Source organism: Pyricularia oryzae, chromosome 5 (genome assembly GCF_000002495.2).
Source record: "Pyricularia oryzae 70-15 chromosome 5, whole genome shotgun sequence".
In the NCBI taxonomy this organism is placed as follows: Eukaryota; Fungi; Ascomycota; class Sordariomycetes; order Magnaporthales; family Pyriculariaceae; genus Pyricularia; species Pyricularia oryzae.
This window is the reverse complement of record NC_017852.1, coordinates 1,588,582-1,610,877: the sequence shown is the minus strand read 5'-3', so window position 1 is coordinate 1,610,877 and position 22,296 is coordinate 1,588,582. Positions and strand designations below refer to the sequence as shown.

The window sequence follows — 22,296 nt, the reverse complement described above, 5'->3', positions numbered from 1 at the left end:
AGATGTACCCTTTGGTTGGCGCCATTAGGGGCGATAAAATTGAGCTTGCTGAGCGCAAGATCGAAAGCTAAAAACGTACTGCGCCACCCCCTGAAAAAAGACCACCCCTTTAATCTGACCAAGAAAGAAAACCAGAACCAACTCTTGTAGAAAATTGCAAAGACAATAAATCTGTACAAAAAAAACACCCAGATTCTACTAATGGGCGGCTCCGAAAAGAATACAGCTTCGGGGGACCCTGCACCCGCAATAACTCTCCTGCTCGCTTCGCAATAAAAACAACGGTATCGTCTCTGGCGGTTCCGAGACGTTTACTCACAAGATGGTCCCTTGTCCTAGGCACCGTCCTGAATGCAACTCCTATATCTAGCCAGGGCCATCATGGGAAAGTAGTGGCAGTAGAGCTCGTACTTGAGATAAAAGTGGCCGGGGAAGCCGGTGGCGGTGTAGTCGTCCTCGGGCCAGGTGGCCGAGACGCGGCCCGAGTTGCGGCTGGGGCTGGTGACCTGGTGGCGGAGCAGCCAGTTGACGCCGGCCTCGACGACTTCGCCGCGCGGGTCCTCGAGCTCCAGCAGGCCCTGCAGCGCCCACGCGGTCTGCGAGGGCGTCGACCTCCCCCTGCCGGCCAGCGCCTTGTTGTCGTACGACTCGAGCAGCTCGCCCCAGCCGCCGTCGGGGTTCTGCCGCGACCGCAGCCAGTCGGCGCCCGCCGCCATCTTGCCCCTCACGCCCTTGCGGTCCGCAAAGTAGGCCAACGCGCACAGCGCCGCGCTGGTGCCAAAGATGTAGTTGACGCCCCACCGGCCGTACCAGCCGCCAAACGCCTCCTGCGAGCCCAGAAGGTACCCGAGGCCCCTGTCGCAGGCCCCGTGCGACTGCGACAGGAACGCGAGCATCTCGGGGCTCTTGACCCGGCCCTGCCGCTCCAGCCGGTACATGAGCCCCAGCATCTCGAGCACGTGGCCCGTGACGTCGGGTGTGGAGCTGTCGGTGAGGCTGTCCATGTCGGAAAAGGGGGTGGCGTGCAGGTAAAAGGCGTTGTTGTCGGCGTCAAAGGCGGCCCAGCCGAAATCGCGGTTCTGCATGCCGAGAGTCCAGGCGGCGGCCTTGAGGATCCGGTCGTCGTTGACGAGGCTGGGGTCGTGGCGCATGAGGGCGACGACGCCCACGGCGGTGTCGTCGACGTCCGGGTACCACTTGTTAAAGTACTCAAAGGCGAAGCCGCCGGCGGGGATATCGGGTCGGTAGATGCGCCAGTCGCCAATGTGGTCGTCGTCGATCTGCTGAGCCAGAACCCAGTCGACGGGCTTGACCAGCAGCTTGTCGGCGTCATCAGTGGTCTTGGCGTCGGCCACGGCGCGAATCATCAAAAAGGTGTCCCACACGGGCGAGACGCTGGGCTGCATCCACTTGCCGTGGGCCGGGTCCTCGGCCAGGAACCTCTGGCAGGCCCCGATGCCCCTCTGAATGACGGGGTCGTCCTGGCTCCAGCCCTCGAGCATCAGCGCCAGGATGTTGTGGTGCATCGGCGGGTAGATGCCGCCCCAGTCGCCCGACGGTTCCTGGTGGTCCAGCGTCCACTGTATGCTGCTCGAGACAGCCCACCGCCGCAGGAACCAGAAGCCCAGGAACGACAGCAACCACAGGAACAGGTCGCCCAGCTGGAACAAGACGCCCAGCGGCGAGGTCTGCATCAGCTGCAAGTACGGCACCGTATAAGGGATGGCCTTGTGGTAGGGGTCCAGCCACAGCTCGTCGAGGTAGTCATTGTCCAGCTGCTTGCCGTTGGGGAGGGCATAGAGCGGCTCGTGCACCCGCAGCATGCAGAGGCCGACAATGTTGCAGCGGGCCCAGGACGAGAACTTGTAAATGTTGACCAGGGACCACGACGGCATGAAGATGAGCTCGGGCGGCATCTGGGGCACCGCCGCCCACGGGATCAGCCCAAACATGGCCAGGTGGAACCTGCTGAGCATGCGCATCTTCTCGGCTCCCCCGTGGCTCCGGACGTAGTCGCGCGCGCGAACCATGTAGTCCTCCTCGGGGCTGACGCCCAGGATCTTGAGGGCAAGGTAGGCCTCGATGGTGCAGGAGAGCTCTCCCCCGGTCGTGGTCTGCGTGGCGAGGGACCAGCTGCCGTCGGGCCTCTGCGACGACGTAAAATGCTTCAAGAAGCCCCTTCGGTCCTCATTGCTCATCTCCAGCCCCAGGATGTACTGCAGGAAAATCCATTCTGCCGTGACCGTCACGTTGGAGAGCACCCACCCGCACCAGTGCTCCTTGTTGACGAGGGTGTCTCTGGCAAACTCGGTGGCATGGTCCAGCGCCTGACACGACTCTTTGAAGAGTGGGTTGTTGTCGTCTGACGCTTGAAGGAATGGACTCATGGCTTCAAACGTGGACCAAAAGAAAAAAAAAAGGAAGAAAAAAAAGACAAACAAAGTATTCGTGGTATACTTCAAGAAAGACTAGGGCTTCTTGGCACGATCTAGGACAAAACCCGACAGCGCGTCTGCCTCGGTCACTCAAAGGACGTACCGATACGTTATATATACGTAGACGATCAAACGACAGGCAGCTCTGCCTCCCTGACAGCCACGGCGCGCTGGGCTCGCGGACATCCGTTATCACGTCGTCCTGTTGTGCGACCTGCTAGCTAGAATCGACGTCCCATGTTGACTTGTTAACTAATATCTTACTCATTCTCGAGCATTAGGTCCGTCAGTGGGGTCAGTGCACAAACTTGCCGTCATTTTCCAACCCGTCCTTTGGGTAAATGTTGGTTTGGTACTTGGTCTCGTCAGCATGGTAAAATACGTTCATCTGAATCCCAAGGGCAAGGTAGACACAAAATCACCAACCGATGAGGGAGATGCGACGGAAAATCAAGACAAAGATAACGCAAAAAATGTTGAAACTTGCCCGGCGAGTTTCCCTACCAAGGACCATAAAGTTCGGTTGCATGGCGGTTTGGTACGATGGGATGCAATTCCAATCGGACACAAGATGTTTTTTTTCCTGAACTTCAACAAAAACAAAAGAAAATCCAATTTTTTCTTGGGGGAGGGTTTTTTTTTTTTTTTTTTTTTTTTTTTTTTTTTTTTGGGACGCCGCCCGTTGGTAGGTGACCGAGACAAAAGCTCGCCGCTCTCAGATCGAACTCCCCCTCCAAAAGAGGAAATCCCATACCCGCTTACGACGCACCTCGATGTGCGTACGTTGGGTGGTTCGTGCAGAGAACACAAAACCTTGATCGAGAACTTGGGACGCATGCCCCCCAGGCCCGAGAGCGTCCCGACACAGTAAGCGCACCTGTCAAACAAAAAGAAGAAATGACGGTTTTTTTACAAGCAGCATCGCCGAGACTGGGAAAGAAGGACTGTGGCCCGTCTCACTGCAGGACACATGCTAGTCTACAGGTAGTTTTTGGTGATTCCCGCTATCCATAATCGTTTATTTGATCGCGAACCACCATGGATATCAGAATGCCAAACATCAATATCCGTTCGAGAGCGCTTTTTCTTCTTCTTATTCTTCTCTTTCTACTGCATGCCGATGCACAATACCGTCGGCTTGCCCAAAAACCAGATGATTAGGAGGAAAACCCTACTGTGCGTTCTTTCCTTTTTTTTTCGGCCGGACTGTACTTGCCGTATAGTCTTCCAAAGCAGCACAACGAAAATTCTCACATGCTTTTATTGCGCGCTGTACATGCCTAATCGGGACAGGGTGGATTGCATGTGTCTTTTTGGTCTTTTTTTGGCGGGACAAGCCGCATCAAAGTCGTGAAACCACAACCTGAAAGATGGTAGGTATCCTGCCAGATCAGGCGAGGCTTTTTATTGGATTCCAGGCGGCCAGCTTTGCCCGTATCGACTTCAATGTCGCACCAGATACTCCGAGATCTCCGCTGTATTTGTGCGAGGCGAGACCTTTTTTGGTGAATTAGGTAGTCTTGGTCAAGACAAAAAGCGCCCAGATGACGAGAAACTCGGCCCCTTCCATCATCATTCGGAACCAGAGATACAGCCGCACTGTCTAGCTGCCCGTTCAAGACCACAAGAAGGGCTTTCCCCCGAAAAAAAAGAATGGAAAGAATCGGATTCAACGGCCAGCTCGGCAACATGTCCTCTCCGTGCTGCAACCCCCCGTACGTCATTATCGTCAAATGTCTCTTCTTGCTGGGGATATCAGCCTTTATAAAACGTTCATCCCTTCTCGGGACCTTGAGCCACCTGTTTCTTTTTCCCTCACAGGCATCATCCATATCGATGTGCGGATGGCCGGTGTTGGACACCCCAAGGCTTTTTGTTTGGATGGACCGAGGGCAAAACGTCTCAACAAAACTGAAAACTCTAGCTCTTATCTTGCCCAGCATCCCGGCATCCAAAACGGTCTGGATCTGCTGGCCAAAAAAGACTAACGAAAAAAAAGGGACAAGTCCTCAACCCAAAAATGGTATTACATGGCCCAGTGAAACGGCCCGGCCGCCACTGCCGAAAAAGCTCAGTGGTGCCCACCGGAGCCGGAGGAAAAAAATCGGGCTTTACGTCTTTTTGTTTCGTGCGCAAACTCAGAGCTGAACCCACAGGCGTGTCTTTTTGCAAAAATGCTGCCCCCTTAAAGGTGACGCCGAACGCGAAATGCGGCTATTGACCGACATGTATGGTGAGAAACAGTGTCGTCATGAACCCATTCCAAGACATGCAGCCCATGATATTTGAACCAGTGTCCAGAAGGTCGAGGACATGGAGATTGCACTCGGCCAGGCATATCTTTAGCATTTTTTTTTCCTTTTACTTTTATTTTATTTTTATTTTTCTCTTTTCTGTGTAGAGTTTACAGACAGTCAAGGTTCAGCCACAGCTTGCAACGCTGTCCTCCCCAGAGGTCTAAGCTTTTGTTAATTTTGGCGACCAACCTAGAATGCCATGTTGTATACCGGTCCTGCAAGGCTCAGATCATAGGAAAGCCGGTAGTAGACGGTGTCGACAGCCATTTCCAAGGTTGGAAGAACATTATGCGCAGCAATCAAATTGCGGCATTTTCGGGGCAACAATTACAACATATGACCATTTAAATAACGCTTACAGCTTCCATTTCAATCAAAGTAAATAGTAAAAAGACATTTAAATCATGCCTGCCAACCAGGTTTGTCTTGTTGGGCATGATCCACCTTTTTCTTTTTAATTTACGACGACGGCAAACGTCACCATTTTGTTACGACGTAAATTCTCTTCGGAGAAACCGACAGAGTAACCATCGCGGCAAAAGGCAGCCGACGTGGGGGGAAAATGGAAGACAGAATTAATCACCACAGCCGTGTTTTTAGACAAGGGGGGTGCCATGTGATTTGCGATATGGAAGATCATACAAGAAGGTATACGATTCATTGCTATACCTGGACTCAATGCCTGGGGGGAAAAAATGCAAACATGTTTGTTGGGCAAGATTTAAACATAAAGCCCTAGACAAGGGGCAAAATGCCATCAGCTTCCACGTTTGTCCATGTTCAGCACCTCAATGGCTTGGTCCATCAGTTCTAGTTGCAGCTTCTGAGTCAGAGCTCTTTTGAGTCCTTTGAATAATGCAAGAGGGATTTTATCAATGTATTATTGGCCGTTGAAAATAATCGCACCTCCCTCCCCTTGGCGGCGTTGCCCGATCGCCGATTGTGTGTGATCCCCTTGACCCTCGACGTGATCAACCATGATCATTTCTGCATAGCCTATTTCTCGGGTCCAGCGTAAAAGAAATAAAAAAATATATCAAGGATTGCCAGTTGTGCCTATGTTCTCGAGGGAGCAGATTGTGTAATAGATTGTTGGAATTGCCCAGGTTATAGCTCTTGTGAGTAGTCCCAGGAACATGTCAGTTTAACTTTGACGTAACAAGAATATGCACTTGAGAAATGGTTTGTGTATGCATGTGCATGCATGTTTATACAGGTTTAAACACGTCTACGCGTAGTTGTTCTGACGACACAAATCAACTAGCGGCTCGTGCAAAGTGCTGTACTGTTTGTTTGTCTTTTTGATACAAAAGAAAGTTTGTTTGCAATTGGTTTAGTTGTTGAGATATTAAAGAAAAGGGGCAGCATGGATCCAAGGGCGTCCTACGCATAATGCATCCGGATCTCCCGTGCATCTACCCAACGAGGGATCCTGACCCAAGTGAGATGGCTATTGTAATTTGAGTATTTTCGCTGTACAGACAAAGAGCCTGGTGTGTGTTTTGCCACCGGGTAGTATAAAAATATAGAATAGCCCGATCATCTTTTTTAATCTTTTTATATCGTCTAGTGTCCAACGGCTATTCTTTGTTGAGCACATTCGTTCCTGGCCGAGTTGGGCATATTATCTTGCATTTTCTAGTCTACTTACATCAAGTCTCTGTTATCTCTGTGACCAAAAGCAAACCAAAACAAAAGCCACAATGCGTATCAAATTTATTGCAGTTTGGGGCTTGCTAATGAGCTCGACAATAGGCTCACCGATCGCCCAGCCAAAACCTATACCAAAGCCCGCACCCCTGCCGATACCTAGAGAGGGGCCGTACCAGGGAATTTCGGGAGGTCTCATGGGTTTGGAACCAAAGGACAAGATTGCACTGGCTGATCTCCTCACCGGCACAGTACTCACGATAGTTAATAAAATATACGATCAATGGATGGCGAGAAAAACCTTTCATGTAAGCTGATTACTTTCTTTCTTTTTTCTTTTTTTTTTTTCTTTCAACAATATCAAATAAATCTTTTGCTGATTCTAGACAAAAATAAAAAAAAGTACAACTTGAGCAAAGAAGGCACAGCCATGCAGGTCAGGTCGCTCGAAAACTACATAGCGGCACTGGAAAGGACGGGCAGTCCGGGCGTCGAGAAGATGGCGAGAGCCTTTCGCAACCAGCTCCTCCTGATCCGGAACCACTACGGCAGCCGCCTCACGCACCACTGGGGGCTGAGCGGCGTCAGCAGGACCTACCAGGAGATGAGCCAGGCGGTCAGCAACCTGCTGGAGGACGTCAAGGAGGTCCACGACGAGGCGAACCAGCCACACCAGCACCTTATCGACATGGACAAGAAGCGCTGAGGGCCATTTGTAAGAAAAAGTGTTACGATATGAGACTAGGAGTTGTATGACTTGATGTACAAAAGAAAAGAGATCTTGTGAAAAATAATATAATTACTATTGCAAGGTTTATCCAAACAAAATCTGTTTCCTCTTCTGACTTTTTATTTGAATTTCACTTCCCCACTCTTACCGTAAAACGTGTACAGTTCAGGCTTTTGACCGTTGGGAAAATGATGGCGTTCGCCGCCGTTGGTGAATGTAGCCGCCCAAGACATAAAAGGCAGCCACAGGGATAAATGCTCATGGACGGCAAAGAGTATTTGAATGTGATGAGGACTTGTGGTTGAAAAAGCAGACTCGATCAAAACAAATCTACTTTCAAATGCCAGGGGACGCTCCTTCCAACATGTATGGAGGCGTCGTTGCTGAAGTGAACTTGGTTGAAATTCTTCATATTCGAAATCTGGTCTTGCAAAATATGGGCAGAAGGGGACGCTATTTCTCGAAACAGCTTCATCGTTGACCAAGTAGACTTACAAGGTCCGCATCAACCATGGTTAACGACCCTACTACGACAAAGAGCCAAGATCACACTAGCATAGTAAAGGGGGTGCTGTCTCAATGATGTAAACATCATAATAGCATCATAATATGTGAAAAGATTGAATAGGTTAACAAAGAAAACCATCCTTGGACTTGGCATTTTTGAGGGCTAGGAGACGCCACAGTACATTGCATGTCATTATAATATTTACTTTTAAGTTTTGCTATACCTTTGCTTATTATATTCTGAGATGAAACATGCCTTTTTAACTGCTCGCCTAGCTCCCCTTTATGCCACATTCGGTTTAATAGGTCAAGTATTCAAAGCGTATACTTGTCCCATTCTCGTAAACTGTAACCACTTTGAAAAAGTATGACGATGACACGCGTTGCACAGTATAAAGAATCACTGGGAAGGCGGCATGGGTTTTACAATAGCCAATGCGGCCGTGGTAAAGACTAAAGATTGAGCAGGCGAGGAACCGGCTGATGGCGACCTTTTTTTTTTTTTTTTTTTTTTTTGGAAACAAATGTTGGTAAAGTGGGTGGATTAGTCGTCTTCTTGACGGGGTTCAAAGAAACTATAAACGCTGCGAAGGTAAAGACCCGAAATGAAGATTAAAGTCGGTGGATCAAGTTGGTTTTGATAGCAGACCTAAAGTCAAAGTCGGAAGTAACCTTTAAGCATCATTCCTTCTTGTTGAATCATTATAAAGTACCTATTTATACAAGCATTTTATTTTGGTTCGAAACAAAGTTGTATAATAGTGCGTATTACGTATGTTGTGCAAGTCATGTCCTTGGTAGTCCAAGTGATGATTCTATTGTTATTTCGAGTCAGAATTGCAAACCGCCGATATTGCTATTGTAATTGTCTCGTAAATGCAAATCGCACAGCCAGAGGTGCCAGGGGCTGGCTGCCTTGCACACTCGAAGCTTTGCGGTTCTTGCGCCTTGCATGTCATGGAGTCCGGGGTTCAGGTCTGCCTGCCATCTTTTTCGTCGCATGAAGATCCGGACATCACCGCCCATGTCATGAATCGGGTACTCATACGTTAATTTTGAGCCAAAAACGGGATACGCCTGCTTAGTGCGACTACTGCCCCGTGATTCCAACCAAAGATATGTCTTCTGGCCCAAGTGCTACCTCTACGTAATCACATCCTTGTTTCTTTGGCTTTTGGCTGCAGCTTACACCCAGGAAAATGTGCCAAGCTATCAAGGCGGACGCCCACAGGGAAGGCATATTTGGTAGCACCAACAGCCGACAAGCTCCATGCCGAGGTGTCCATAAAAAAAAGCTTACTACTTGGGGGCTGTTCGTTATGTAGCATCGCGCCCAACAGGGCTGATGAACGGAGCCCACATCCGGGCCTAGAAACGTGACAAAAGGAGACGCCGGCCTGTGCGGGCACTTTGCGCTTGATTACGTCCAAGCCAGGCCACGGGGGCGCTAGCGTCTTCATCCTGTCTCCAAAAACATCCTATCCGTGCGCTCCTTGACGGAATCTCTACCTACAGCGTAGTTTGCCAAGATTGCGTGAGCTCTGCAAATCACACCAACTCTGGCTCTCTTCCAAAGGCCACCCCACGAGACCAAACAAGATGCTCAAAACTCGTAAAAATCGCCTGATAATAGATACTGGCATTTATTAGCACATGGTGGAAAAGTGTATTGCTTCCATTGGTGTTTTTCTTGCTTTTTCTGCATCCCCTGTAAACCCCCTATGATCCACTATAAAAATTCTTTACGACGGGTTCTCCGCAGCCAAACCTTTCGCGAACCGCAAAAAGAAGAAAAAAAATCTAGAACTAATAAGAAGGATACATTCTGCAAGTCCCATTTACAGATAGGTAGGCAGGTTTGCAATTGGCATCCGGCTTCGAGCTAGTTTTGCTTTATCGTTTATGGGTTCTGGAATTTGTGATTGCCGGTGCAAATCCATGCGGCCTCGGCTGCCGTCCGACCATCCCCCGTCTACACCTCTCTGCAGATCAGGCACAACGACCTGACCGGTAGTAGCCATCACGTGGCTCATCTGTCGGCCAGATCTTCATGAAATGGCGGCAAGACGTCCGAGGATTCCAAAAAAAAAACAAAGTCCTCCAGGCTCAACAAGGCCGTCGCCAAGAAGCCGCTTCCCCCCCGGCCAGGAATGCCTCATTCACGGAAAGTTGCTCTCTAGCCGAACAGCCAGATTATCGCCAACCATGGGCTAGATCCTCTTGATGGTTCGGTGCAAAACCCCGCAGGGCTGGTACACATCTAGCCCTACAACACATCCCTTGGTTATGTACCATCGGGGGATAAATTGCAGACTACTTTGGAATACCTCTTGAAATAAGCAAAACTAAACAGAACTCGCTTAGATAGACTAGGCACGATCGTGGCTTGCCTCCTGTAAACCCTTGGCCGCTGAAACATGCATGCTTCTAAGTATCCCGAGCAAATCAGCACATGCCTGATGCCCCTGCTTTTCGGCATGCGCAGTAGCCCTATCAATCTCGTCGACAGAAAACTCTCCCTTCCCGGCTTTCCATAGAAGCTTCAGCATGTGAATCCTGCCCTTGTACGCCGCTGCCTCGAGTGCTGTCATATCCTCCAACCGCTGGTCTTGGATGAGTTTGGCTCCGCGAGACAAGAGTAGCTCTGCTATGCCGACAAAGCCGCCCTGGGCAGCAAGTCGCAGCGCAGATCCCCCTTCCATTCGTGCTGGCGGAGCGTTGACATCGGCGCCCTTCCCCAACAACAGGCGGACGATGGTTGTGCTGCCAATCTCGCAAGCGGCCTGCAAGGGTGTGCGCCTCAGGAGCAATTTGGCGGGCAGGTCAATGTCAGCGCCGAGACCAAGTAGCAGGTTGATCATCGCTAGGTTTCTTTGCTCGATTGCGAGCAAAAGTGCAGTCCATGACTTTTCCTCATGACGCATAGCCCAGAGATTAATATCGGCGCCGTGAGCATATAAAGCCCGAATTAGGCTATGGTCCACGGAATGGCGAACAGCAAAGCCAAGGGGGGTAGTATACTCAGCATCCTGATATTCCGACTCGGAAATATCCTCGGTCAGGATATTTGGGTTTATCCCCGCTGACAAAAGTTTCTTCAGCATGCCCAAATCCCCCAACTCCAGAGCCTTTTTCAGCGCGATGGGACCGAGCTCTGGATCCGAATGAACACATGAATAAAAAATTGTGAACAACAGGTCGTGTACTGGCCCTCTGCTCGAGAAGGCCTGGAAAAACTCCTCGGAGGTCATCTTTGCGCCGTTGAAATGAAGTAGCTGAGTCATTTCTTGATCCGCCACCAATACCGCCTGACCGAGCGGAGAGATCTGAGATTTCTCCGGAGTTCCGTCGATATCAGCTCCATGCGCAAGGAGCAATTCGACCAGACCTTTATTTTTGGATCGCACTGCTTCGATAAGTGGCGTTGTCCTGTATCCTCTGGAGCATCTAAACCCCATAAGCAGCATGTCTCTTATAAGCGAGTCATTTTTCCACAAGAATGCGAGCTCCAAGTAACTCTCCTCTTTGAAACCCCATTCCCTAAGAATGAAGATGCCGAGATCGAGAAGAGTATACACAAGCTGCTCTTCTTTGGCACGCAAGGCTTCCATCAGTGGGTCATGGGTTCTCCATGCCCAACCCTCAAATATATTAACGCCCAATACAGCCACCCGAAACAGCCAACTAAGTATAATTGAGACGGCTTCGGCGTTGCCCCAACGAATGGCAGTACATAGCGCTGGGCACAGCGCCTTAATAGAACGTGGAGTGGCATCCGCCAGCAATCTTGTCAAGAAGACCAAGTTACCAACTTCCGCAGCGGCGCATGTGGCAGCCTCAACATGTTCGGCGCCTGTAGGCGAGCTCTCTAGTATTGGAGCGTAAGCACCCAGATTCTCAAGGACCTGGATAAGCTCGTCATCTTGAGCGCGGATGGCCTCGGCCAATGGCGTGGTTGAAAGTTCGATACGCGAATAGTATTGATCCTTTGCGGGTGGTGTAGTTGCACAAGGGCAATTGAGTCGGTAGTCGATCCTTTCGGCATTTATATAACTCAAGAGAGGACCGTCTTTTCGATGCTCAATCTCTTGGAGCAGGAGTTCGATTAAAGATTGCTTACGACTTCTGATAGCCGCCGAAAGGACTCCGCCTGTAATATCAAGTTTACGGCGATCCCGCAGAAGCTCAAAAAGTTCCATGTTTCCGCGCTTGGCGGCTTGGACTAGAGAGTAAGAGTAGTTGTAGTTGCAGTTGCCGCAACCGGATTCGTCGCACTTATCTAGAAAAAGCCGAATTACGGTTGTTGCATCGCTGTTGCTGTAGTGTGCAACTGGGTCCAGCGAAAACCCAGCTCTCCCAGATAGAAGTATTTCATGCTCTTGCGATGGCATTTGCTGTAGCAGGGTTTCGAGAAGCCTGGGAACATGAAGTTCCATGGCGTGCAAAACGTGTTCAAGCCTGAATTTGGCTCCACGATCGAGAAGGACTTCCACAAGCTCCATGTTCACCAAAGGGCTTTCACAAATAGCCAGCCAAAGCGGGCCCCTTTGGTTTTGGGAGCGAAACGATGATTGGTAGGTCTTGTTCACATCCACGTTGAGCCGCAGCAGTGTGTGAACCATGAGAAGAGACCCAGAGCACACGGCCATTTCCATCGCGCATGCCTGATGCGAATCATGGTTGCGACCCCTTTCAAGCTTGCATTCATAAACCATACTGTCCGGCACAATGGCATATGGCTTTTCCTTGCTGGCCTCGATAATAGCTTCTGCTGCTTCGACGTCGCAAGTTTCGAGGGCGGCTCTGAACAGGGTATTGGCGACAGTTTTTGCAAGAGCTGGAGAGCTAACTTGCAAGTGACCAAACAACTCAGATCTCATGTGAGGATCTGTTTTCAGCATGGCCAGGACGGCAGAATGTGGGATGTCCTCCAGCCCAGCAAAGTTGTTGATTACTGAGCACAGCAAAAGCTTACGCACCAGTGAGCCGGGGTCGTCTTTTACCGAAGCGTCATTCTGAATCGCCTCAACGTCTTTGCGGGGCAGCAGGGAAAGAAGACGATCCAACAGCTCATCAACCTGCTCCGAGGATGGGTCCTGCGGCTGCTGGGCCGGATCTTCCTGTGCGGTAACGGCCGGCGAGGTTGTATCGTCATGGCTAGTGACAGCATGTCGAAGCATGCGACGGAGGAATACTTGCGCTGCTTCCAGGGCACGACTTGGCAACAGAATCAAGTCTGTTTGACTTGACCTCAGGATCAAGCTTTGATGGGGTTGTTGGACGCTATTCTGAAGTGCGGAAGTCGTCGGGGAACACCAACTTTCGAGGAGACCATAGAATGCATCCGACTCGGTAACACCAGGAAGATTGATGGGGTTTTGTAAACTCACTGGAAAAGTGAGTTGAGGGGTAAGAGCGCCGGATAGCATTGGATAGACACAGGGATCAAACGTGAAATTCAAGCCACTCGTCCCTGGCCTCTCTTGGGGAAATGGCTGGTTGTCTTCATGGCGAGATGCTGAACGCCGGACCACTTGATTCTCCGTCGATTCCAGCTCACAAGAGAGAGCTGTCTGCAAGAGAAAATCTGCTGGAAACCCCTGCTTGGACGTAGTGAGGTTCTCAGACATCGTAGCGTCTTCCAGGACAGCATCGATGCCATCGTCTTGGCCCAAGTCCACATTCGTATGTGGCTGTTGTGGTGACTCTGCGATCGAGGACCATAGCACTTGACCACTACTGTCAACGATTGAGATGGTACGGGTTTGTGATTTGTGCAAAGCTGCGGGTGCTCTCGTTAGTAATGCTAAATATGCCTTTTTGGATCTCAAAAATAAAACAGCGGAAACGGAGTTAAACAAACGTACTTTCTTGGGAACGCTGTTCGGCCGTCAAGCTTTCAGACCCGAGTCGTTTCCTAGCTCCCTGAACTGCAGATTGTGGGATCTTGTGGTTGGCCAGTAGAATTCGGTAGCTTGTCCCGCTGGCTTCAAACTCGTCAAGACGGGGCATGATCTCCCTCCATTCGTGAAGCTTCAGATTCTTGGCGACACCCCATTTCCTCAGCTTTGGTTCCAGCTGAGCTACCGTTATGCTGATTTTAAAGTCCTGCTGCAAAATTTCAGAGATGGTTTGGCGACTGCCGTCTTTGCATTTTAAAGGACAACCTCGATGAACAAGGTCTTGAATCTTGGGCTTCAGCTCCTCCCATCGGCGGGACGTGATTCGAGACGATGCCATGCTGGTGAGAAGACTACCACAATATGGACTTGAATGGAGTGAAGAGATTATTTTGCGAACAGAGGGACTCTTGGAGAGCAAGGTTGAATCTTGAAAAGGTATGCAGGGGCCGAATAGAAGGCAACCAAAGAGTGGAGGATACTTGGGATTTGTAAGGCAGGAACGAAGCACTGCTGTACACAGGCAATGTAGTTGTATGTTTGTTGGAAGAGTAGTCCTTTATACATCAAGGGAATGTTCGACTTGGCGGCTAGAGCACTGTAGTTTACGGCTCCTCTGTGGAGTCCGTTCTGCTGCTATCGCCAGACAAGAGCTTCTGCGGGTTCTATCAATGGTTTTCCCATGGTTTTATCGACGGTTTTTTTCCATGGTTTTATCGACGGTTTTTTTCCATGGTTTTATCGACGGTTTTCCCCATGGTTTTGTCAACCAGGCTGTGCACCGCTCACGCGCATTTCAGCCACGAGTCCATGCCTGTTTTGGACAAGAATGGGAGCATAGCCAAACCCCCCAGGACCTATCACATCTCCAAGGTCCTCGGCGCAGCATAGCTTCCACTTGCTTTTGCAGTATCGTGCTGGCCCACTCCAGATGTGCTGCGCACAGAAAACAAAGGTTTTTTTTTGCCCTTGTCCGCAAGGGATCTACTGTGGTTTTGTCCACAAAATCTTGGCCGCGAAGGTTTTGTCCGTGGGATTTGGTGACGACACCCCCCCCCCCCCCCCCCGCCAACTCATTCTAACGTCACCTGCGATCGGGTGTGGTTTTTGTTCACGGTTTTGTCTATTGGCTGCTCGCGATGCTTTGGCACACCCCCCCAAAAAAAAAACCTTTAACCAACGTAGCGGTACGATGGACAAGGCCTGGATGTTTTTTTTTCAAGGTTTTATCGACCCCCGTCGATAAAACCTTGAGTCCCAGATGGAGTCCGGCTATTATAAGAATAATGCAGTATCCAAACTCCCTCTTCCGATGTCAACTTCCAAAGAGTCAAAAGTCAAGTCATCCAGAGCCAAATTTACTAACTTCGCTGAATTTGCCCTCCTTCACAAAAAACACCTCATCAACAACATCATAAAGGCTGCGGAAAATGGCTCTCGACCACCAGGCCATCGTTGGGATCGTTGGCGTCGTACTCATGTGCATCGTCCCCTGCTTCATGTTCCTCCTCGAAAAGGGGTGGCGGCGTCTTCGCGGTTCGCACAACCACCCGGTGCAACCGGATCCAGAAGCCGGGGAAGCACGCCCCAGCAGCCTGACCAGGCTCCCTTCGACCACCCTCTCGTCCGGCCAGCACCCAATCAGCGATGCAGTCCACCTCGGGTCGCGCTAGCAGCTCCTGGGCGACGTCACCACTGCCGATGGCCCTATCACCGGCCGGACCTCTTTTCTTTTTTTTACGGGCCTGTCGAGGCATGCCTGCAGCAACTGAGAGCAAACCACCATTCCTCTAATTCCCAAATGCTTTCACCGCCATGTTGAGCTGTTTCGATGGCGCCAACCAGGTCGACAAACGCATCCCCATCTCGCTCTTCACAGCTTCGACAGCAACTACCAGCCCTCTTAGACAAAGCATATGCCATTCATCACCGGCAGTCAGAGCTGGACAAAGCATCTTTGATGAGAGAAGTCGGCATTTACGGGTGGTATTTGATGGTGAACAGGATCAGGCTCTACCACAACTCGCGTTGCCGCTTTACGGTCTTTTGCGGCGCCTACCCTACCTTTTTCTTTTCTTTTACCAAGGTCCCTTTTTTTGTATAATATGCGATGAATCACGAGTGCAATCAAGATATGCCCTCGAATTTTGGGACAAACAGGACACTAAAATTAGATCTATTTACATATTTCCCAGCAATCCCAAATCTTCCATCCAAATAATAGATATATTGCCAACTGAAGCCAGTTGGCAGATGCTGTAGAAAAGTCCCCCATGGTTAATGTTGGTGCCGCGCATTCGAGTGTACGAATAACGTCTTGCCCTTTCCAGACAAGAGACCACAGTCAAAGGCAAAATCACTGCTAGTCGGTGCGGTTGGGTGTCAGTCTTGTGGGTGGCCGAGGAGATGCTGGTGGACCTGAGCCTCTACCAGTTCTGCCTCGTGTTCCGCCTCTATCCCTGATTCGTCTTCCACCGCTTCCATCTGGGGACGAGCTCGCGCCAGACTGACTGCCCACATTCTTCGGAACCTTGTTGTGCAAGTCCCTCCACCGATCCCACTCCGCCCTCCTCTTGTCCTCGGCATCCCGTCTTTCGCTCCTCTCTGGCTCGGCAAGTTTTGAGAAATAAGCATCGACTTCATCCCGCAGGTCTAGCTCGCGCTTGACCATGTCGTCCGAGAAGGCCTCGCGCAGCGTCACTGCGTGTTGGGAAATCTGTCAGTTCGTCACTCCCATCGGTTTTTCGGTTTGTTAGTGGGAAGTGGAGGGGCAGCTTGGGATGAGTATGCTTACAGTCATCAACAGGGCGTGCCGGCGACGAGCTAGAACTGCCTCTGAAAAATTCAGATAGTATTTTGCCAAGTGGCTTCAACGAGCGGATGTTGCAGAACAGTGCGCCGTCGTCATCTTGGTGCCAGGGATTCGGCTGTACAAAAAACGCCTTGTACTTGCTGGAGAAGAGATCCAACTCAAGGACAAAGTCGCTGCTGAGAACCGCATCGACAGGTAAATCATCAATGACGTAAAAGTCGCAGTTGACCGGCTGTTCTCCGTTCCCAAAATCCCAGTCGAGCCCCGAGACGAGACCACGGGTAAAGACTGTCGAGCCGTCGGCGAACTGGACTTGAACGCGGTGTGCCGGACTGCTGTCTATGATCCATCCACGTCGCTTTGCCAGCGCCGTGGAAATCGCCATGATGTCAGACCCCGTGTCTGGAAGTCCGAGAGTGGGTATTCCGTCCAGGTATCCCCCTATCTTGCCGAGTCCTTCGCCGAGCAAGTGAAGCCGGAAAAGCTTGTTCGTAATCTTGCGCGCACCGCGAATGATCCGGTTGTGAGTCGTGAGCGTACTCGTAGCTTCGAGGAAAGCCCTCCCAAGGGACAAGGGGTGGGCGAGGTTTTCGACCACGTGGCAGACGATGGAGTGCACGACGGACTCGCCGTTGAACAGCCACTTCAAGTCCACACTCCCGATGGATTTTACCGTCTTGCCAGAAGCCAGCTTGACGGGCTTACTTTCATTGGAGGTCATCACTGCACCAAGTTCCTTGACATAGGCAGAGGAGATGAAGCAACCCGCGGCACCCGTATCCGCGACTGCTGCTATAGGATGTCCATCTGCTAAACCCAGGACGGAACAAACTCCAGAACCCAATGACTGAAAGCCAGGAGCCGCCGTGGCTTTGAGCTGAGGCTGCAGAAGCTTTGAAGCTAGCTGTGCTGCCTGCTTTGATACAGTGTCCTGACACTTCTCGACCGGTATGTTAAAGTCATGATCCAGGGTCCCGTTGGTGGGGGCCTCAAGCCCAGCCATTGAGGACCTATATAGCGAAAAAAGGATTCCATATTACAGGATCGCGCATATCAGCATCTTCGATAGACGTCATGAAGTACCATCTGTTCAGAAATCTGGCTGGCACCGAAAATGTATGGGGTTCGAGGGTAGAATTCAGATTTATGACACGCTCCCGTGCCGTTGGATGACTGACCTGTAACGAGAAATGTCACCCGGGCGCTCGATCCAGGAATACTCGAAAGTAGGCATGGTCTCATATAGCAGAGACATCATGCTATAGAAGAAGTAGATAAAGGTCAGCATGTATTCTAGAGAAGGTGGCAGTCGGTGCCTCAGCAGCTCCAAGAAGCTGTGGATCCCGTGACGCCACATGCGCGCCGGCAATGCGTATTTGGAGGCAAGTCTTCGTAGCGCAGGGCTTGCCGATGGATGCTGCGAGGCCAGGAAAAAGTCGTGGTGCTCGTGTAGCAACGTGCGGTGTAGGGCAATAAGAGCCTGCCACTGGTCGTTGGTCAGCTTTGGGGAAGCAGAGTCGTTGTAGAGCGAGCTCTGTGCGTTGTCGACCTCTATGCATTTGTTCTCGACCATGACGAGCCTAGTTTGACGCACTCCCATCAATCAGTACGACGAGGTTGGACCAGGGAGAATCTCCACTTGCTTAAAAAGAATTACATCAAATGATCCTGCCCACCGACAGAGATCCACAGAAAAGATGTTCACAGAAAAGAGTAGCCAAGTTCAAAACCCACCCGGCGTAGATGCCTTTGACTTCAGCAACCAGCTGCTCCTGGCCTATAGGGCGAGTCTCTGGCTGCCTGACAAGCCTGCGGGCTTGGGACCTGTTTTCGCTCTCGCCGCCCAGGCCTCTGCGCCTCTGGGGAATTTCGCCATTGAGCGAGGGTGTTGGTCCGTTTGGCGATGGCAGACTGTTGGGCGATTTGGGCCTCGAGGCACGCCTGTAATCCAAGTCGAATTCTATGCTGGCTGCACAGCTGGATTCTCTGGGCGGGAGATAGTCGGGGATCCACTGCCCCGTGTGGCTAAATTCAAGGCTCCTTGTGGCCAGAGCAGGCTCTGGCCATGCCATGTTTTTGAATACTAGATTCGATTCAATTCCATTCGAGCGTATGAATGGATTAAAAGATAGCTATGCGCTGGCAGAGGGTATTGCAATTAGTCGGAGGTTGCGACGATGACCAGAAAAGAACGATTGGAAGCGGGGAAGGACGAGAAAGCTCAGCCAGGACATCAGAGTGGTAATAGTTTTTCACTTCAGCTCTTGCCTACGGGTACCTCTGAGCCTCCATATCTTACCTATCAGGGGGCTGGTCGGGAATCTCACGATTGGTCGGCTTCGCCAAGGTCACGTCATGCTAATTTTTTTTTTTGCGGGCGGTAAATCACGCCTGTCATCCTATCAGCACTGCCTCGTTCCAAAACCCCAAACAAGTCACCATGGACGCATCGATAGAGACACAAGCGACGGCGACAGAGGCAATAATGACAGAAGTTGGCTTCCAGGCGGTCTCCAGATGGATCGCAGCCGACGACGACGGCGAGGCCTTTGTGTTTCGCAAGTTTGACCGGCTGGCCGCCCGGAACCTGCTATACTTGCAGGCCCGTATGCTGGCGCTCGAGGAGCGAATAAACAAAATTGATGGTGCAGCCGGCAGCATGGATATGCTGCAGGTCTTGCGCAACTGGGAAATGCTCGTAGCGAAGAGCGAGGACTCAAAAGTCCACATTGAAGCTAGGGAAAAGATGAAGAAGCAGATAGACTTACATGAGGAGTTGCAAAAGACGATAAAAGAGTATCGTAAGTTGATGGGGACAAATTCTCCAGTTCGTTTCGAGGTCTACCTGCGCAATTTCCAAGCTGATGCGTGCGACGAGTGGTTCTGGCGAGCAGATGAAGCACTCGACCTGCAAAGCCGCATTGCCAATTTCAGTGGGCCAAGTAGACGGGTCCTGGGTGCCTACAGAGGCTGGCTAGAATCTTCAAACAATTTAAAAGGATTGTCTAGCCGGTTCCTGGATGACAAGCAGGACCTGGTCGCGCTCAAGAAGACAGAAAACCACGACTCCTTGTCCGAGCTGCTGCGGTGGTTATGGCCAGCTAGTGCAAGTTCACTCTCCCGCTTTTCCTATCGATCCAGCTGCTGCCTTGCCCTCGATCTGCCTATTAACGACGCCGAACACAGAGCGTCACCTCTGCCAACGACGCGGGCAACATCGCCCGCTTCCGCGAAAAGTCCCTCGCGAGATGGGCCAACATCATCAGCACGCTGGTGGCGGTCGCGCTGCTCGTCGGGTCCATCGTGGGGCTGTACTTTGTGGCCGACCTCAAGATCAAGTTCATCATGATCGCCGTCTTTGCCGCCTTCTTCGCCCTGAGCCTGGGCGTCATCACCAACGCCAGGCGGCCAGAGGTCTTTGCGGCCACTGCGGCGTGAGTGTCTCCCGGCTTTTGTCTTCTGCCTGGGGCCGTTTTTTTTTGCTTTGTGCTAATTGTTCCATGTCGCACGTAGATATGCCGCTGTTCTGGTGGTTTTTGTAAGCAATCAGGATCTCGCTGGTCAAAGTGGGACCTAAAAAAGGGGGGCAAGGGCAGTAACTTTGGTCTCCAAGCGACTGTATGATTATGTCATTGTTCGTGTCGCTGCCTCTTGTGATCGAGAGAGCATTCAGGGTTGAGGTAAACAGGTGATGGGCGCCAAAGGGGTAACTTCGCCCATGTGCGGGCCGACTGCCTCAAATAGCAACTGTAACGACCAATTTGTGTAGGTAGCAAAGAAAGACAGTCCTAGCCATCCGCATCCACATGCTGATCTTCCACAATGTGTATATCCACAATGTGTATATCCGCAACGTTGCTTTCCCCTACTTCTTCGCCCTCTTCGCCCTCTTCGCCCTCCTCTTGGCTCTCATCCTCCACCGGCCACACTTTCTTCCGCCTCGAAATCTCAAACTCACTTCTTGGCCACATCCTCAATTTGCCCATATCAAACATTCCCTTCTCTAAAGCAGCCTCATCCTCCATTCCAAGCTTCTCATCCATATCAAAGGTAGGCAGCTCATCGACATCATATTCACGATTCCTTACAATTCGACTTGGCCACTCATAATCGAAATCATGTCCTCCAAGACGATTTGCAAGACAATCCACTAGCAAACTGAACGATGCATGATCGTCCGTGAATGGTACCACAGAGTCTCCGTAACGGGCTTCCAAGACCCTAGTGGAATCAAGACATGCCGACCATATTGGAACCTCTTTGGCAAAATACCAGGGGCGTAAACATCGCGGGTGCATTCGCGAATAATACAAATCTTCAACATAGACAACCTCCAAGGCCCGACAATACCGCCTCATGTAGGAAAACACGTCGCCCCATGTATCAGGCTCGTCGCTATGGGGTGCAGACGAATGGCATCGCATGACAAGTGTTGACAAAGATACGCGTCGGATTCGACTGGGTATCAGTAGTCGAGTTAGGGCGGAAAAGGTTACGAGAACTTTTGAAAGATGCAGGACGCGCAATTTCGTGAAGGAGCCCTCGGGAGCAGCTGCAAGCCGGTTTGATAGCCGGCAAAAGTCCAGACAATCTGAAGCGCTGAACTTGAGAGATTCGAGGTTGGGAAACTTTACCAACTGCTCCCAAACTTTATCCTGGTGTTCATGGTTCGGAGACCGCGCTTGCAGGTTGCTAGGAATATTCCGGTTTCCCCCAGTTAATCTGGTGTTCGAAAAATCCCCAACAGACACATATAAGTGCTGCATGCGTTTCAAGGCATCGGGGCTGCCTTCTGCCAATGTTGAAAGCGCATCTCCAATGTTCGTCGTGGTTGGGAGGGTGAGCTGCAAATCGACCAAGTTTCTTGCAAAGGCCGGCCCTCCCAAGCCAAATAGAATAGCTTGCATGATAGTGTCAAGATATGGTGGATGCAAATAGCTTGCTACAGCCTGATTATTGACCATGCCCGATGAGAGCCAAGGCAGAGAGATTTGGAGGCTTCGGATTCCTCTGAGCGAAGAACAAAGAACCGACGATACCGAAAGGGCTATCAAAGCCACGGTTTTGTCAAAGTTTTGCGGAGAGAGGCTGAGCTTGTCCCCCTTTTTCCCCGGGTACCTTTGCAGCAAGTCGACACGGCCAGTAGCCCCATTTCTGCCTGTGGGATCTTGCTTGGTGTCGTAGATCAGAGCAGAAGTGGGAAACTTCTCGAGGTTCAGAACTAGGTGGCGCACATTGCAGTTCGTGGCCATGTTGTCATTGGTGCCGCGATACAGATCGACCGTCTTTTGTAATTTCGACTTGGTCCCTGAAAGATGCGGGCGCCATATACTTTGAAGGCCTATCCTGATTTTGCGATGTGAAAAGTAAATTTCCGAAGCCAAGACGTTCCATGTTCTACACATCAAACGAAGGCTTAGTAGGTCTGTTGCTCCGCCGGTGACAAACCAAGTTCGGGTGAAGGATGTCGGCCTCGAAGTGTCATTTTCATTGCTCAATGCTTTGTAATTGCAATTCTTCAGGCTATTCCACGAGACAGGACATCCGTAGGTGCTCAAAATGAGGCCTGTGGGACATTTTCTTGGAATAGTTTCAATGAATTGCTTGAATATCTGTTTTTTGTGTTGTGTAAACGTTAGCTCCCCTGCTGGCCCCAATCATCCAAAACGACATTGCTAATGAAACTGCGATCGTCTTCGTACATGGTCCAAAATCTCGGGCGGCAAGTGGACCTGCCCAGCGCTGGCCATTGCACTTTGTTGCAATGAGGTGGATTGGAAGAAAAGCCGTGATGTTGATGGTTTTCGATGTTTCTAGAACTAATCCAAGTTGCAGTTGTGGACATCACGTCTTGGGCAGGCTGGAATGAAAGAGGGTTTAATGTTAGGACTGGATGCACGTGCCAACCGCTGCTGCCTGGCTTGGTTACTGGGGATGACCGAAGAAGAAAGAGCAACGTGTGACA

The 22,296-nt window shown here is 50.8% G+C and overlaps 10 protein-coding genes across 10 annotated transcripts; 3 read left to right on the top strand and 7 right to left on the bottom strand.

Annotated features, from left to right (window-relative positions):
* Window positions 1–22: 22 nt before the first annotated feature.
* MGG_00792 (squalene-hopene cyclase) lies at window positions 23–2,753 on the bottom strand (the record flags this gene model as incomplete). The annotated part of the gene is made up of 2 exons (XM_003718149.1): window positions 23–2,368; window positions 2,744–2,753. 2 exons carry the CDS (start codon window positions 2,751–2,753, stop codon window positions 336–338), a joined length of 2,043 nt encoding a protein of 680 aa, XP_003718197.1. The 3' UTR covers window positions 23–335.
* A 1,060-nt stretch (window positions 2,754–3,813) lies between these two features.
* On the top strand, window positions 3,814–4,423 carry MGG_17368 (uncharacterized protein; the record flags this gene model as incomplete). The annotated part of the gene is made up of 2 exons (XM_003718148.1): window positions 3,814–4,150; window positions 4,257–4,423. Coding segments are annotated over 2 exons (504 nt in total), but the record flags the coding sequence as incomplete, so codon positions are not given.
* A 1,066-nt stretch (window positions 4,424–5,489) lies between these two features.
* MGG_17367 (uncharacterized protein) lies at window positions 5,490–5,717 on the bottom strand (the record flags this gene model as incomplete). The annotated part of the gene is made up of 2 exons (XM_003718147.1): window positions 5,490–5,578; window positions 5,639–5,717. 2 exons carry the CDS (start codon window positions 5,715–5,717, stop codon window positions 5,490–5,492), a joined length of 168 nt encoding a protein of 55 aa, XP_003718195.1.
* A 948-nt stretch (window positions 5,718–6,665) lies between these two features.
* Window positions 6,666–7,088, top strand: MGG_00793 (uncharacterized protein; the record flags this gene model as incomplete). Its single annotated transcript, XM_003718146.1, has 2 exons — window positions 6,666–6,690; window positions 6,769–7,088. The coding sequence occupies 2 exons, from the start codon at window positions 6,666–6,668 to the stop codon at window positions 7,086–7,088; spliced, it is 345 nt and encodes a 114-aa protein (XP_003718194.1).
* Window positions 7,089–8,450: 1,362 nt separating this feature from the next.
* Window positions 8,451–8,859, bottom strand: MGG_17366 (uncharacterized protein; the record flags this gene model as incomplete). The annotated part of the gene is made up of 2 exons (XM_003718145.1): window positions 8,451–8,756; window positions 8,809–8,859. 2 exons carry the CDS (start codon window positions 8,857–8,859, stop codon window positions 8,451–8,453), a joined length of 357 nt encoding a protein of 118 aa, XP_003718193.1.
* Window positions 8,860–9,674: 815 nt separating this feature from the next.
* On the bottom strand, window positions 9,675–14,071 carry MGG_00795 (uncharacterized protein). The gene is made up of 2 exons (XM_003718144.1): window positions 13,487–14,071; window positions 9,675–13,401 (listed from the first exon to the last, which is right to left on the bottom strand). The coding sequence occupies exons 1-2, from the start codon at window positions 13,857–13,859 to the stop codon at window positions 9,989–9,991; spliced, it is 3,786 nt and encodes a 1,261-aa protein (XP_003718192.1). The 5' UTR covers window positions 13,860–14,071; the 3' UTR covers window positions 9,675–9,988.
* Window positions 14,072–14,931: 860 nt separating this feature from the next.
* Window positions 14,932–15,276, bottom strand: MGG_11492 (uncharacterized protein; the record flags this gene model as incomplete). The annotated part of the gene is made up of 1 exon (XM_003718143.1): window positions 14,932–15,276. The coding sequence occupies one exon, from the start codon at window positions 15,274–15,276 to the stop codon at window positions 14,932–14,934; it is 345 nt and encodes a 114-aa protein (XP_003718191.1).
* Window positions 15,277–15,641: 365 nt separating this feature from the next.
* Window positions 15,642–18,506, bottom strand: MGG_17365 (uncharacterized protein). The gene is made up of 4 exons (XM_003718142.1): window positions 18,066–18,506; window positions 17,510–17,911; window positions 16,314–17,341; window positions 15,642–16,219 (listed from the first exon to the last, which is right to left on the bottom strand). Exons 1-4 carry the CDS (start codon window positions 18,401–18,403, stop codon window positions 15,882–15,884), a joined length of 2,106 nt encoding a protein of 701 aa, XP_003718190.1. The 5' UTR covers window positions 18,404–18,506; the 3' UTR covers window positions 15,642–15,881.
* Window positions 18,507–18,643: 137 nt separating this feature from the next.
* MGG_00797 (uncharacterized protein) lies at window positions 18,644–20,136 on the top strand. Its single transcript, XM_003718141.1, has 4 exons — window positions 18,644–19,132; window positions 19,226–19,437; window positions 19,518–19,765; window positions 19,845–20,136. Exons 1-4 carry the CDS (start codon window positions 18,772–18,774, stop codon window positions 19,906–19,908), a joined length of 885 nt encoding a protein of 294 aa, XP_003718189.1. The 5' UTR covers window positions 18,644–18,771; the 3' UTR covers window positions 19,909–20,136.
* On the bottom strand, window positions 19,863–22,171 carry MGG_00798 (uncharacterized protein). The gene is made up of 2 exons (XM_003718140.1): window positions 22,034–22,171; window positions 19,863–21,943 (listed from the first exon to the last, which is right to left on the bottom strand). Exons 1-2 carry the CDS (start codon window positions 22,079–22,081, stop codon window positions 20,120–20,122), a joined length of 1,872 nt encoding a protein of 623 aa, XP_003718188.1. The 5' UTR covers window positions 22,082–22,171; the 3' UTR covers window positions 19,863–20,119.
* Window positions 22,172–22,296: the final 125 nt, after the last annotated feature.

Coding starts and splice junctions, on each gene's coding strand:
- MGG_00795 (XM_003718144.1), bottom strand. CDS start 13,859: ATGGCATCGTCTCGAATCACGTCCCGCCGATGGGAGGAGCTGAAGCCC. Junction 13,402..13,486: donor CGAACAGCGTTCCCAAGAAA/GTACGTTTGTTT, acceptor GAGCACCCGCAG/CTTTGCACAAATCACAAACC.
- MGG_00798 (XM_003718140.1), bottom strand. CDS start 22,081: ATGGCCAGCGCTGGGCAGGTCCACTTGCCGCCCGAGATTTTGGACCAT. Junction 21,944..22,033: donor CGCCCGAGATTTTGGACCAT/GTACGAAGACGA, acceptor CACAAAAAACAG/ATATTCAAGCAATTCATTGA.
- MGG_00797 (XM_003718141.1), top strand. CDS start 18,772: ATGGACGCATCGATAGAGACACAAGCGACGGCGACAGAGGCAATAATG. Junction 19,438..19,517: donor GGTGGTTATGGCCAGCTAGT/GCAAGTTCACTC, acceptor CGCCGAACACAG/AGCGTCACCTCTGCCAACGA. Junction 19,766..19,844: donor GTCTTTGCGGCCACTGCGGC/GTGAGTGTCTCC, acceptor TGTCGCACGTAG/ATATGCCGCTGTTCTGGTGG.
- MGG_17365 (XM_003718142.1), bottom strand. CDS start 18,403: ATGGCATGGCCAGAGCCTGCTCTGGCCACAAGGAGCCTTGAATTTAGC. Junction 17,912..18,065: donor GTCAAAGGCATCTACGCCGG/GTGGGTTTTGAA, acceptor GCGTCAAACTAG/GCTCGTCATGGTCGAGAACA. Junction 16,220..16,313: donor GGCACGCCCTGTTGATGACT/GTAAGCATACTC, acceptor CCCAACACGCAG/TGACGCTGCGCGAGGCCTTC.